General features: G+C 42.4%; 1 protein-coding gene across 1 annotated transcript; it reads right to left on the reverse strand.

Moving 5' to 3' along the window:
* Positions 1-442: 442 nt before the first annotated feature.
* Positions 443-10,762, reverse strand: TOMM22 (translocase of outer mitochondrial membrane 22). Its single transcript, XM_073642702.1, has 4 exons — positions 10,595-10,762; positions 8,958-9,076; positions 3,694-3,811; positions 443-543 (listed from the first exon to the last, which is right to left on the reverse strand). The coding sequence occupies exons 1-4, from the start codon at positions 10,682-10,684 to the stop codon at positions 481-483; spliced, it is 390 nt and encodes a 129-aa protein (XP_073498803.1). The 5' UTR covers positions 10,685-10,762; the 3' UTR covers positions 443-480.
* Positions 10,763-14,784: the final 4,022 nt, after the last annotated feature.

The raw sequence follows: 14,784 nt of genomic DNA on the forward strand, positions 1-14,784 counted from the left end.
AGTCGCTGGTCGGGTACTGCACAGCCAGTCACCAGTTTACAAGGAAATTGTTTCTCCACAATTTTTTTTAATTAAGCAATCATATTTAAATTTTTATTAATAAAGTAATTTTTTTGTGGGGCAAACACTAAACTATTTACACCTTAAAGAAGTGAAAGGCACCTGCATAAAATCTATATACAACCTTTCATGACAAAATGTTGCATAAAGGAATGACTACACTGGAGTGCAACAGAAAAAAAAAATCCTCATGTCAGGTTAGGAAAGGTTCCCTCATCACTATTCAGTAACCAGCATCACCAACAACTGCACATTTCTATTTTCTCAGATGACAGCACTCTGGATTGGTGAAGACAGGGCATGCGGAGGACCAAAAGAGGCGGCCGGCTGAGGAGAGATCAGTCTTCTAATTTCTTGCTCTCATGGTCATCAAAATATGGGGAAAAAAAAGAATCTCAGAATTACTAAATGTTGTGGAAATTATACTTTTCCAGGTATTGGAGGGAGAGAACCAGACATCCCCGTTGATGGTCCTAGGAGAATCTAAGTGGAAAAAAAGAAACATTTAAAATCAGTGTCCAGCAAAAGTGGTCACTTATATTTTACTATATTACTTAAAGAGGATTTTTAACCAAGGGGACTGAAAACAAAATGTACTAGCGGCATTTGCCTGTCTGTTAACCCTTTCACGACATGTGCCGTACATGTAAGGCGCATGGTGTGTCTCTCCCTTTCCAGTGCCCTAACAACCACGGGTGGAATCGTGATCCACCCGCAGCTGTTAACATGTTAAGTGCCGCTGTCGATTTCTGACAGCGGCATTTAATATGGCTGCGGCGGAAGGACGTCACTAGTCCCGCCCATCGGTGCCCGTGTCACATGACCGCGGGTCGCCAATTGGTGGCATCAATCTGGGGTCTGCAGGAGACCTCTGCGGTTGTCATTGCCAGGATGCTATGAGTAGCAGTCAGTGCTCATAGCAAGTGAGCATTTCTGCTACAAACAAGCGATCTGATGATCGAGCTTCTAGTCTCCCATGGAGACTATTGAACCAAGTAAGAATTAAAAAAAAAAAAAAAAAGTTTTTAAAAATATAAAAAGTTTAAATCACCCCCCTTTCACACCCATTCAAATAAAAAAAAAAAATATATATATAATATACACATATTTGGTGTCACCGCGTTCAGAATCGCCCGATCAATACTTTCTTTGGTTGCTGCAACATTGCAATAACAGGCTATCAAAAGATTGAATAATAATAATCTACTCCAAAATGGTATAAACAAAAGCATCAGTTCGGCACACAAAAAATTAGCCCTCACCCGGCCCTGAAAAATGGAGACTTTTTTTTTTTTTTTTACCATGTTCACTAAATGCTGAAACTGACCTGCAATTATTATTCTCCAGGTCATTACGAGTCCGTAGATGCCAAACATGTATAGGTTCTTTTTTATGTGGTAAAAAAATCAAAGTTTAAAGAAAAAAAAAAAAACAAAAACAAAAAAAACTGTGGAATTACACTTTATTTGCAACTTCACCGCAGTTGGAATTTTTTCCCTTATTTTCCAGTACACGATATGGTAAAACTAATCACAACTTGTCAAGCAAAAAATAAGCCCTCACACGGCCATATTGACCGAAAAATAAAAAAGTTATGGCTCTGGGAAGAAAAGGAGCAAAAAAACGAAAGCGCAAATATGGAAATGGGCCACAGCGTGAAGAGTTTAAAGAGATGTTAGCAATCAAGGTATTTGGCCCCTAATGAGTTAACTTCTGTAAAGCCCAAGTGGGCGTTATCAGATAGTTTTCACTGAGGGTGTGTATTTCTCCTTGTATGATGCGGACCAATCAAATAGGCAGCAAAACACTTCCCCACCATAGCTTAGAGAAAGTTTCTCAGTGTGTGTAAGTATACAGCTCCGATCTCCTGGTCTAACCTCAAGTATGATTAGAAAGTGCTGGCAGTAGAGCAGAGATGCCCAACACCTTTCAGATACGGTCATTACTGCCCCCCATGGTCCCATACCCTGTCACTATAAGTCTCATATAGGAACAGCCTGCTCTGCTCTCATTGCAGAGCAAATTCAAGTTTCTGGGAGCACAACAAACTTAAGTGTGATAGTCACACCTAAGAGCTCACCTGGACAAGCAGTGTGGGGGGGGGGTTGGCATTATAGCAGACTGGTGTTGAAAGAAGGCTTTGTAATGTGAAACAGCTAAACTCAGCTGTGCTTCCCCTTACTCCCATACTGACTGCTGGGGCCATATCTGAAAGTCATCTGTGCATTACTCCCAGCACTTTGTAATCATACAGCTCCGGTCTAACCTCCTGCATGATTACATCTCACACATTCAAAAACCTGCTCTGAGCTATTGTGGGGGGGATGGGGTGTTTTTTCCTGCTGTGTGTTGATGCACGCTTATGACTGGTCAGCATGACACAAGAAGCAGCATACACACAGTGAAAACTCTAACACCACCCACTTGGCGACTTACGAGTTGCTTGCACATAACATACATAAGTGTGATACTGACACACTCCGTAATCAGGAGAGCTGAGAGAAGGGTTTGTAATTTGACACAGCTAAACTCAGCTGCACTGCTCCTCACCCCACACAGACTCACGCCGGAGGTTAGACTAAGATCAGAGCAGCAGCATTAAATCTCACACTAAGGGTCTGTGCAGACTCTACCCGAAGCCGCCTCCGGCTCCGAGGCTGCGGAGAATGCCGCCTCCGGCTTCAGCTCATTATGCAAATGAGCGCCAGCCTCTTCTTTTTCTCACATGCAGACTTTCTCCATAGAGATTAGGTCTATGGAGAAAGCCCGCAGGAGAAATTGACATGCTGCGGTCTGGAAAGAAGCTCAGCATGTCAGTTTCTGCGGGTGTGCAGCAGACGCATAGTGGGCATGGGATTTGTATAAATCCCATCCACTATGCTGTAGCATCTGACCGCTGCGGATTGCACACAACACACTTGCGCTGCGTCCAATCCGCAGCGAACACTGATCGTGTGCACATACCCTAAGAATCCTGCTCTAAGCTATGGTGCAGGCGTGTTCTTCTTTCCTTTGAGTGTTGCTACTTGCTTATGAGTGGTTAGAAATACACGCCCCCAGTCAAAACTGTCTGTTAAGACCCACTTGGACAAAAAAGTTAACTCATTAGGTGCAAATTCTTTGATAGCTAATATCTCCACAACAAAGGCAAAATTAACAAAAGGATATTCAGCTCTGCAACCACTATTTGTGAAACAAATTAAAAAGTGGTAAACGGCCCTCTTTAAATTGTAATAACAGGCCTTCCTATAAGTTTATTCCTACTGGTTTCTTTAAGGCGTATTCACATAGTTTTTTGGTCATACAGGCTCTGTTCTTTTTTTTTTTTTTTGCAGAACACAGACAAACTAAGGCAGAAACAAATGTGTTAATGAGGGTTAGTAACTTTTTACATGTATCACAACTAATATTGTTTTCAAAAGGCCCTTACCGACCCATCTGGATCTCAGAAGTAAGAAACAGAGAATGCTAAAAAGACAGAGGGCCTAGAAGTAGTGTTCCCATACCCCGACTCAAGAGTTATCAAGGCACCCAAAATCATATTACTGTACATAGATGAGCATCCCGGGCAGGAAAAACAATTCTTATAGTTAATTGTGACAGATTAGCAGTTTGTCTTCTTATATACATTACCTGTCTCTGTTGTAGCTGCTGCTGCTGTTCCATCTGCAATTTTTCTGTCTCAAACACTACTGGTAATACTAAAATCATGAATGATGTGGTTCCTATCCATAATGCGGAGCGTGAAAAGCTGTAAAGAGCATACAGGAATTACTAAGCAAATAAGCAGAATGAATAAACTGTAATTAAAATGTTCTTCAACCTAAGGCTCCAGTAAAGGGGTTGTCCAGGCATAAACTATTCATGACCGATCATCATTATTACATCGGTGGAGTCCATAACCTAGAAGTCCCCACTTATCAGCTGGCATCAGCTCCGGTGGCAGCAGGATGTAAGCACTGAGCAAAGGCGAACAGCACAACTCTGTTTAATGTGTAGTTGCTACTGACTGGTACTGCAGATCAGCTGTTATATCAACCAACAGTTCATTGATGTTGGTGATGAGTGTCAGACCCCCACCCACCTGATAATGGCATTTCTTAAGGATGGATCATCAATATCCATATACCGTATTTTTCAGACTATAAGACGCACCCCAAATTTTCAGGAGGAAAATAGGGAAAAAAATTTAATGAGTCAAATGGGGGGTCCGTCTTACAGTCAGAATTCAGCTTACCGGCGAGGGGAGGCAATGGAGTGGGGGACACAACAGGAGGTGTTCGGAGTGATGCTGGGAGTACCATCCCAGGCTGGAAGAAGGGGCTGCACAGCGGCAGGAGTCGGGCGATGCAGCGGGTTCTGCGTTTGGAGGAGGGGATGTCTGGAGCTATGACGCTGCGCGTCCCAGGATGGTAAGATCTCCTGAGCTCTCAATCTGCGTAGGCGCCGCCTCCGGCGGCCATTTTCCCAGAGTCCACAGCATAGAGAACATGAAAGTGCAGGGGCTAAGGATTTTCACAAAATACTGGCAGAGCTCCCGCACTGCCGAGGACCGTCAAACACCCCCTCTTACCACCCTGCGACACGCAGCGTCGCAGCTCCAGACATCACCTCCTCCAAGAGCAGGACCCGCAGCATCGCCCGACTCCTGCCGCCGCCCCACCACCGGTAAGCTACTTTCGATCTAGAAGACACACCTCAATGTTCCCCCAAAATTTAGGGGAAAAAGTGCATCTTATAGTCCGAAAAATCTGGCAACTCAATAACCCCCACCCAAACAAATGAAAAAAAAATATATATATATATATATATAGCACAGACAAAAACTTTGGACACCTTCTCATTTAAAGATTTTTCAATATTTTCATGACTATGAAAATTGTACATTCACACTGAAGGCATCAAAACTATGAATTAACACATGTGGAATTATATACTTAACAAAAAAGTGTGAAACAACTGAAAATATGTCTTATATTCTAGGTTCTTCGAAGTAGCCACCTTTTGCTTTGATGACAGCTTTGCACACTCTTGGCATTCTCTTGATGAGCTTCAAGAGGTAGTCACCGGAAATTGTCATCCAACAATCTTGAAGGAGTTCCCAGAGATGCTTAGCACTTGTTGGCCCTTTTGCCTTCACTCTGTGGTCCAGCTCACGCCAAACCATCTCGAATGGGTTCAGGTCTGGTGACTGTGGAGGCCAGGTAATCTGGCGTAGCACCCCATCATTCTCCCTCTTGGTCAAATAGCCCTTACACAGCCTGGAGGTGTGTTTGGGGTCATTGTCCTGTTGAAAAATAAATGATGGTCCAACTAAACACAAACCGGATGGAATAGCATGCCGCTGCAAGATGCTGTGGTAGCCATGCTGGTTCAGTATGCCTTCAATTTTGAATAAATCCTCAACAGTGTCACCAGCAAAGCACCCCCACAACATCACACCTCCTCCTCCATGCTTCACGGTAGGAACCAGGCATGTAGAGACCATCCGTTCACCTTTTCTGCGTCACATAAAGACACGGTGGTTGGAACCAAAGATCTCAAATTTGGACTCATCAGACCAAAGCACAGATTTCCACTGGTCTAATGTCCATTTCTTGCGTTCTTTAGCCCAAACAAGTCTCTTCTGCTTGTAGCCTGTCCTTAGCAGTGGTTTCCTAGCAGCTATTTTACCATGAAGGCCTGCTGCACAAAGTCTCCTCCTAACAGTTGTTGTAGAGAGGTGTCTGCTGCTAGAACTCTGTGTGGCATTGACCTGGTCTCTAATCTGAGCTGCTGTTAACCTGCGATTTCTGAGGCTGGTGACTCGGATAAACTTATCCTCAGAAGCAGAGGTGACTCTTGGTCTTCCTTTCCTGGGGCAGTCCTCGTGTGAGCCAGTTTCTTTGTAGCGCTTGATGGTTTTTTGCAACTGCACTTGGGGGCACTTTCAAAGTTTGCCCAATTTTTCGGACTGACTGACCTTCATTTCTTAAAGTAATGACGGTCACTCGTTTTTCTATACTTAGAATTTGTATTATGGCAAGAAAAAAGCAGCTAACAGTCTATTCAGTAGGACTATCAGCTGTGTATCCACCAGACTTCTGCACAACACAACTGATGGTCCCAACCCCATTTATAAGGCAAGAAATCCCACTTATTAAACTTGACAGGGCACACCTGTGAAGTGAAAACCATTTCCGGTGACTACCTCTTGAAGCTCATCAAGAGAATGTCAAGAGTGTGCAAAGCAGTCATCAAAGCAAAAGGTGGCTACTTTGAAGAACCTAGAATATAAGACATATTTTCAGTTGTTTCACACTTTTTTGTTAAGTATATAATTCCACATGTGTTAATTCAGAGTTTTGATGCCTTCAGTGTGAATGTACAATTTAACATTTTTTGGCAGTATACCGGTCAGACAGAGGCCAAAAAGACATGCTTGGCTTTCATCTGACCTGACCCCATGGACAATGTAGTATATACATCTTAAGTTTTCCTGGCACATTCACTAAAAAGTATATCACAAACTTGATATGAAAAGAACCGAGGAGGCAGAATTCTTGAGTTAAAAACTATATGCATCTTGATCACTAAGGATGAAGTTTTACCATTCAGTTTACCAGAGAGTGTCCATACAATCATGGATACTTCTATACCAGGCATTTGTTTGGGAGCAGATCTTTAAACAGGATCTGTCAGTTGCTCAAAAATATTGAGTTAAATACCTTGTAAAAATCCCTAAATTCCCCTGATTCTGTCACTGTTTTACATTGTGTTGTGTTACTCCATTACAAAGATATTCTATTTTTTTTTTTTTTTTTTTATTTGGAGAGTAGTATGTGAAATCTCTTCTTGCAAACAACTGGGCGTTTCTTCACAGACTTCTCTCAGGGCGTGCGCCTTCACCCCTCCCTCCCACTCGACTCCAATCACAGCTCATCTAGCAGTCTATCGCTCTTGGAGTTAGAATTGAAAGTGCACAACGTCAAAGAAGACTGAAGAAACTCAGTGTTGGACTGCAAAGCAGAGATTTCACATAGTACACTCCAAGAGCAACAAACGTGAATATCTCTGAAATGGAGCGACATAGTACAAAACTGAAAAAAGCATCAGAATCGGGAGCGTTCAGGATGATTTTTTTTTTTTTACACAATATTTAACACATTTTTGAGACAGGTCCTCTTAACTGACATACAGTGGGTATGGAAAGTATTCAGACCCCTTTAAATTTTTCACTCTGTTTCATTGCAGCCATTTCGTAAATTTTAAAAAGTTCTTTTTTTCCTCATTAAAGTACACTCTGCACCCCATCTTGACTGAAAAAACCCCAGAAATGTTTGCAAATTTATTAAAAAAGAAAAACTGAAATATCACATGATCATAAGTATTCAGACCCTTTGCTCAGACACTCATATTTAAGTCACATGCTGTCCATTTCCTTGTGATCCTCCTTGAGATGGTTCTACTCCTTCATTGGAGTCCAGCTGTGTTTAATGAAACTGATAGGACTTGATTTGGAAAGGCACACACCTGTCTATATAAGACCTTACAGTGCATGTCAGACCAAATGAGAATCATGAGCTCAAAAGTAACTGCTCAAGGAGCTCAGAGACAGAATTGTGGCAAGGCACAGATCTGGACAAGGTTATAAAAGAATTTCTGCATTACTCAAGGTTCCTAAGATCACAGTGGCCTCCATAATTCTTATATGGAAGAAGTTTGGGACCACCAGAAGTCTTCAAAGACCTGGCCTTCCAGCCAAAATGAGCAATCGTGGGAGAAAAGCCTTGGTGAGAGAGGTAAAGAACCCCAAGATGACTGTGGCTGAGCTCCAGAGATACAGTAGGGAGATGGGAGAAAGTTCCACAAAGTCAACCATCACTGCAGCCCTCCACCAGTCGGGCCTTTATGGCAGAGTGGCCCGATGGAAGCCTCTCCTCAGTGCAAGACATATGAAAGCCCGCATAGAGTTTGCTCAAAAACACATGAAGGACTCCCAGACTATGAGAAATAAGATTCTCTGGTCTGATGAGACGAAGATAGAACTTTTTGGTGATAATTCTAAGCGGTATGTGTGGAGAAAACCAGGCACTGCTCATCACCTACCCAATACAATCCCAACAGTGAAACATGGTGGTGGCAGCAGCATGCTTTGGGGGTGTTTTTCAACTGCAGGGACAGGACGACTGGTTGCAATTGAAGGAAACATGAATACGGCCATGTACAGAGATATCCTGGATGAAAACCTCTTCCAGAGTGCTCGGGACCTCACACTTGGCCAAAGGTTCACCTTCCAACAAGACAATGTCCCTAAGCACACAGCTAAAATAACAAAGGAGTGGCTTCAGAACAACTCTGTGACCATTCTTCACTGGCCCAGCCAGAGCCCTGACCTAAACCCAACAGAACATTTCTGGAGAGACCTAAAAATGGCTGTCCACCAATGTTCACCATCCAACCTGATGGAAATGGAGAGGATCTGCAAGGAAGAATGGCGGAGGATCCCCAAATCCAGGTGTGAAAAACTTGTTGCATCATTCCCAAGAAGACTCATGGCTGTACTAGCTCAAAAGGGTGCTTCTACTCAATACTGAGCAAAGGGTCTGAATACTTATGATCATGTGATATTTCAGTTTTTCTTTAATAAATTTGTAACAAACGAATACATTTGTTTTTTTCAGTCAAGATGGGGTGCAGAGTGAGAAAAAAAAATGAACTTTTTAGAATTTACCAAATGGCTGCAATGAAACAAAGAGTGAAAAATGTAAAAGGGGTCTGAATACTTTCCATACCCACTGTATATAGGTTGATATACAAAGGTAAAATACAATCACCAGAGTTCATCTATAACTATTTTTCTCTTTTTTGAATAATCTGCCCTATTAGACCAGAATCGAGGTGAATTAATTACTTGCCTATAGAATTTTTTGGCAGCACAAACGGAGAAGTCAACAGTCACTCCTGCAGCACTTCGTAGACTGTCTGGAAACATCTCTGTAAGGCCCCATAGTCTTTCTGATAGCGTCTCGTCCAGCTAGATAAAAGACACACACATCAGGGAAACAGACCATTTTCTAAAAGCCAGCCTAACATTATAGATATGGATCTAATTAATAAATTCATCAACTATAATATAACACAATGATAAAATCACACCATGTATGACAGACTACAAGGCCCACAATGTCCACAGTACATGGCAGCCTGCAAATACCATCAAGTCTTAAAGGAGTCGGGGCAGGTTTGTATATTTTATTTTTTTACAAATTGCTCAGTTTGCTATAAAAATAAATGAATAAAAATCCAACAATACTGAACTCACTGATTGCGAGCTGCTCCGATTCTGACCCTGCCTGACTACAGTGATGCTGTTCTTGTGGCAGGACATAGTTATAGGCAGGTAGTACAGACCGATAGCAGAGGTATTTTTATTTATGTTTTTTTAATCTATACATTTAGTAAAAAATAAAAATCTACTTTAAAGACAGCTCCTTTCAATCGGATTTCTGCTTTAAGTGTACAGCGTTTCATTTAGGGCTCATTCAGACATCAGTGATTTTTCTTGACCAATTTATCACATTTTTACCTGTTTGATCAGTTTTTCATTTTTGTATCAAATAAAAAAAAAAAAAAAAAAAAATGGACGACACTCCGAGTAATTTTTTCATAACACCTTAGAGGGGCTGTCCAGTGCTAAGACAACCCCTTCTCATTCCTCATGTTCAGCCTCGTTACAATAAAAACACCTATCTAACCATGAAACGCGCCTCGTGGATGAAGCTGTGCTCCGGCTCTTGCTTTCGTTGCCATGTCGCAGGCCGGTGGGTCAGCTGTTCTGATGTTATTTATTACTGCACTTTATGTGCTTGAACATTATTTCTCATCGGCATTCTGCCACCTGCTGGTCAATATTATATACCTTCTAGACTGTGAGCCCTCGCGGGCAGGGTCCGCTCTCCTCCTGTACCAGTCGCTGACTTGTTTTTGTTCAAACTATTGTACTTGTTGTCTATGTAACGTCCTTTTTCACATATAAAGCGCCATAGAATTAACAGCATAACAATATTATTATACCCGATTCAATTGTTGCACTTTAGCCTGATTTATATTCACCATTTCTAATCCTGTATTCTCGCCGTGACCTCCGCACTGGTTTAGTTCATTTGAATAATGTCCAATTGTATTTCTGTAATAATATTGCACTTTGGCTGCTCATTGTTGTGGTGCAGTTTAATTAGCTCTGGATTGGGGAGTCTGATCTGTGAATTGGACACGACTCTTGTGTTTTGGCTGTAAAAATACAGGAATGTGTGAACAGCGCCATAGACTGTGATGGGTGGGAGATCTAGCCTTGAAAACACGCACGAGAAAGGCTGATGTGTGAATGAAGCCTTAGTCATGTACCAACAATGCGATCACTGAGGTCACTACAGTGGAGGATGACCATGGCCACCTATACATGGCAGTGATCAGTGTGGCCGCCAGGAACAGACCGCACTGTCAGAATGGCTGACAACACTACATGGCTGACATCACTGAGCCCAATAATCACCTCGTCGTCCTCATCCTCCTCCTCCTCGGTGTCCGGGCTCCTCGCTCCGATGAGCGAGGTTTCCAGGGGCAGCTCAGACGGGGAGGACATGTCTTCTCAACGTGCGGGAAGGAACACTCAGGGGTCACACCACCGGAACTACGTCACCGGAAACAAAAGCCGGCACAACACTGTAGAGAGGAGCGGCGTGAGCAGTAAAAAAAATAGCGGCTGCCACCTAGTGGTGAGTTCAGGATCTGCAACGCTGGGAAAGGGAATTAGTACAATGTATGGAAGACACAAGCAGGGGAGGGATGGCAGCAAATGGTTAGAAGTTTCTGTTTAAAAAAAATAGTTCAGACTTTATTTCATAACGTCAGTTAGAATCCATTCTGGGTCACAATCATACAGTGATACATACAGTGCAGTGGTCTCACAATGTAAAGTGCTTATAGGGCTATCAGAGACAATGTGCTGGGTATCAGGCGGTGATCAGGGACTGGGTGGCTGATTCCTCATCCTCCGGCTTTATCGGAAACCTTCTATCTACTTCTTTTCAGCTACGTTCCCACGATGAGTATTTGGGGAGTTTTCGATGTCGCAGATTTTTCTGCATAATTTAAGTACATTAGGTTACTTGCGCTTTTTCATTGCAGTTTTTAGTGCGTTTCTTCCAGGGGCGGACATGCAGGCGCGCCGAGGCCCTTGTAGGGCGATTAATAAAGAGAGCAATCTGTCCTGAGGCTCTGAGGGGCCCATAGCCAGATTGCCCTCATTATATACGAAGTCCCGGGCAGGGATCGCTCCTGCAGCTCCGCTGCCTACGGAAGAAAATGGCAGCAGAGCCGCAGGAACGCGTCCTGCCCAGTGCTGTGTGACACAGGTGCGCGTCTGCACTCTGCACGTGTCTGCGTCATTCTGGCGAGAAAGAAGCGATGCTGCGAGAGAACGTGCGGAGAGGTGACAGAGTGCGTGTGAGAGTCACTATATGTATGTGGTTTTTTTCACATGCGCTTTTTTGTCTCTTGTCGATATGTCACGTTTTAAATAAAGCTGCTTTGTCTTTGATACTTCCTAGTATTTGGCTTTGACAAAGCTTTATTGATTTAATCATGTGCGGATTACATGAGTTTTTTGATGCGTTTTCGCTGCAGAAATGCACTGAAAACACATGTGCATTTTTTTTACCTGCAGATTTTTCTCATCAAATGCAAGTCTATTGGGAAAAATCTGCACAGAAACCTCAGCGTATCCGCAAGACAGACGGACATGATGCGGTTCTGAAACCCGCACTGCAGGTCAGTCTACGCGGAGAAAAAAGAAGCACCGAGGGCAGGAGATTTCTATACATCCACTATGCTGGAGACACTGCACCTTGGACACATCGAAGATACACAAGGTCAAAAACTCATCATGAGCACACAGCCTTAGGCCATGTTCACACGTTCAGTATTTGGTCAGTATTTTACATCAGTCTTTCTAAGCCAAAAGCAGAAGTGGTGACGTGTTTCTATTATACTTTTCCTCTGGTTGTTCCTTTCCTGGTTTTGGCTTACAAATACTGAGGTAAAAAACTGACCAAATACTGAATGTGATCTTAAGAAAGTATTTTCAGTCCAACTGCAGTTAGTATAAAAATGGCCCTCACACAGACATCGCTGCATCATTCCTGCTTCTCCAGTTTTCATAAGTAATTAGCTTTTTTTAGTGGCTTTATTACTTGTGGATTATTCTCTATGGGTCCGATTCATCATTGCATTTCTACCAGTTTTTTCAGTGTAATTACCACTCACTTAGTGACTTTTTGATTTGCAACAAATTTATCAATTAGTGCCTTTTTTTTCAAGTTGTCTTTTGAGCTTTAGTTTGTTTTCTAATTTATACGTCAATGATGCTTTTCCAGATTTTTTAGGACTTGTTCACTAGGCCAAATTTTTGGCCCGAGTGGGATGAGTCATAACATTAGATCGCACTCGGACCAATGTTATTCTATGACCCATGCACATATCACATTTTTTCTTCAGTCAGAGGAAAAAAAAAATTGCAGCTTGCCCACGTTTGATATGATATTCAGATCGCACTTGGCCATGCAAGTCAATCAGTGTGTGGACACCATCAGACTGCACTCGGATGACATCTGAGTGTGGTCTGATTTCCACTGACTAACAGAATAGAGAATTTTTTTTTCATCTTCGCCTCACCCGAGAAAATCGGATCACACTATGATCAGACTGTGATTTGCATAATCCACCCAATTCTCTCAGATGAGAGAATACCTGGACGTCTGCACCTAGCCCTAGATAAATTTATGAAATGTAACCTTAACCGGGAATAACCTATGGTTGCAGTACAGAATCACAGCTGCTGGCTCTGAACAGAGGTGAGATCAGTAACTTCACCGCTCATCAGTGACCGAGTCACACTGGCCTCTATGAGACTCTGCGACTCTGATGAGCGGTGTAGTTACTGATCGCACCCCTGCTCAGAGCCGCCAGGTAACTTTGAATCTCTACTGCAACCTATGGAGTGTTGTTCTGAGAACGATGCTTCATAGGTCACTCAGAATTCACTGATTGAGGACCTTAAGAACTCCAAAACAAGCCCACTAATTCAAAAACTTACTGACTGAGGTGGACTTACCATTAAAATATCTGTATTCTATGTATTTTTAATAGTAATTGAATAAAAGTTGTATTTTAATGGTAAGTCCATCTCAGTCAGTAAGTTCATAGGTCACTCCCGGTCATGTCTCACGTGTGAGGACACTACAGAGTTACTGACGTCATGGAGGGTGAGACATGACCGGGAGTGACCTATGAAGCATCGTTCTCAGAACTACACTCCATAGGTTGCAGTACAGAATTGCTGGACATCATGGGAAGGCCATGGATTACGTCGGAGCTGCAGGGATTTTTTTTTTTTATTAATAAATTGTTGAATGCGGGAGTGTTTCTTGTTTTTATTCCTTTACCTCTCTTTTGATGTCTTTCAGGTTCCCATTTTTGGACTACTTCGGATTTGGGGGACTCTGTTGGGTCTTCTTATTTTTTTTATTCAATTGGTGAATGAGGCGTGGGGGAGTGATTTTTAAAATAAACTTTATTTCTGTGTGTGTTTTTATTTCTGATTACTGTGATAGTAATGGGGGGTGTCTGATAGACACCTCTCCATTACTAATCCCTGGGTTTGATGCCAGCTGACATTACCCCCACGATTGCCACCACACCAGGGCAATAATATATGATAATATAAGCCCGCAGCTGTCTGCTTTCCCTTAGTTGGTAATTAAAAATAGGGGGAACCCCACAAAAAAATTGTTTAATAAATTTATTTAATAGGTTAAAAAAGACAAAACACCCTTTAGTGCCACATGAAAGGCACTGAAGGGTGCTAGTTTATTATATGTAGGGGGCTTGTGATATTAAATGTCTACGTGACATCCATCTATTGTATATATCTATTCTGACGTTTCTGGCTGTGAATTTATTGTACTTGGCCGATGAAATGTCGTGTTTCCTTTGAGACATGTGAGTGCATGGTCCGTGCAGTTTTTTTCTCGCACCCTTTGACTTGCATTGGCGAGTGCAATCCGATTCTCACATCTAATTGCAGCGTTCTGCGATTTTTTTTTTCCTCAGTCCCACTTGAGCGGTCAGGGAGGGGGGGATTGCAGATGAGCACTGACTCATTTAATAACATTGGTCAGAGTGCAATGTGATGCTTTCTCTCATTGCACTCCTCTGTATGATATGCCAGTGTGAGTCAGTCTTATATATCAAGTTTAATTCTGATAATAATCTGTAGATGGAAGCAGAGACATGCATGTCTCACTCTTTTTTTTTGTCCACGTGCAAAATCATCCTTGTGCACTGGTACATTGGCTTTAATGGGTGCTTGTGCTCTCCATGAACGGTCCGTGGCTCACAAGGATAGCAAATGTCTGTATAATACACTCATCTGAACGAACACTAAAGCTAAGGCTACAAGATGACGTGTTGCATGATATTGAGATTACATTTTTATTGTGTCACACAGTTGTAATTATTTCCAAAATTGTATTTTCGGTCACTGGTCTTACTTGCCACACACGTCAATGCAAGTCGCATATGACTTGTCTGTTTTAGGGCCCCTGCAGATGAGCATCTGAAAAATTATCATCCAGAAAACTTACTTTTTACTTCCATGTGCAATCAACTTTCCATACATTAATA

This window comes from Phyllobates terribilis, unplaced genomic scaffold (genome assembly GCF_046119375.1).
Source record: "Phyllobates terribilis strain yellow unplaced genomic scaffold, ASM4611937v1 Scaffold_8__6_contigs__length_399053987, whole genome shotgun sequence".
Lineage (NCBI taxonomy): Eukaryota > Metazoa > Chordata > Amphibia > Anura > Dendrobatidae > Phyllobates > Phyllobates terribilis.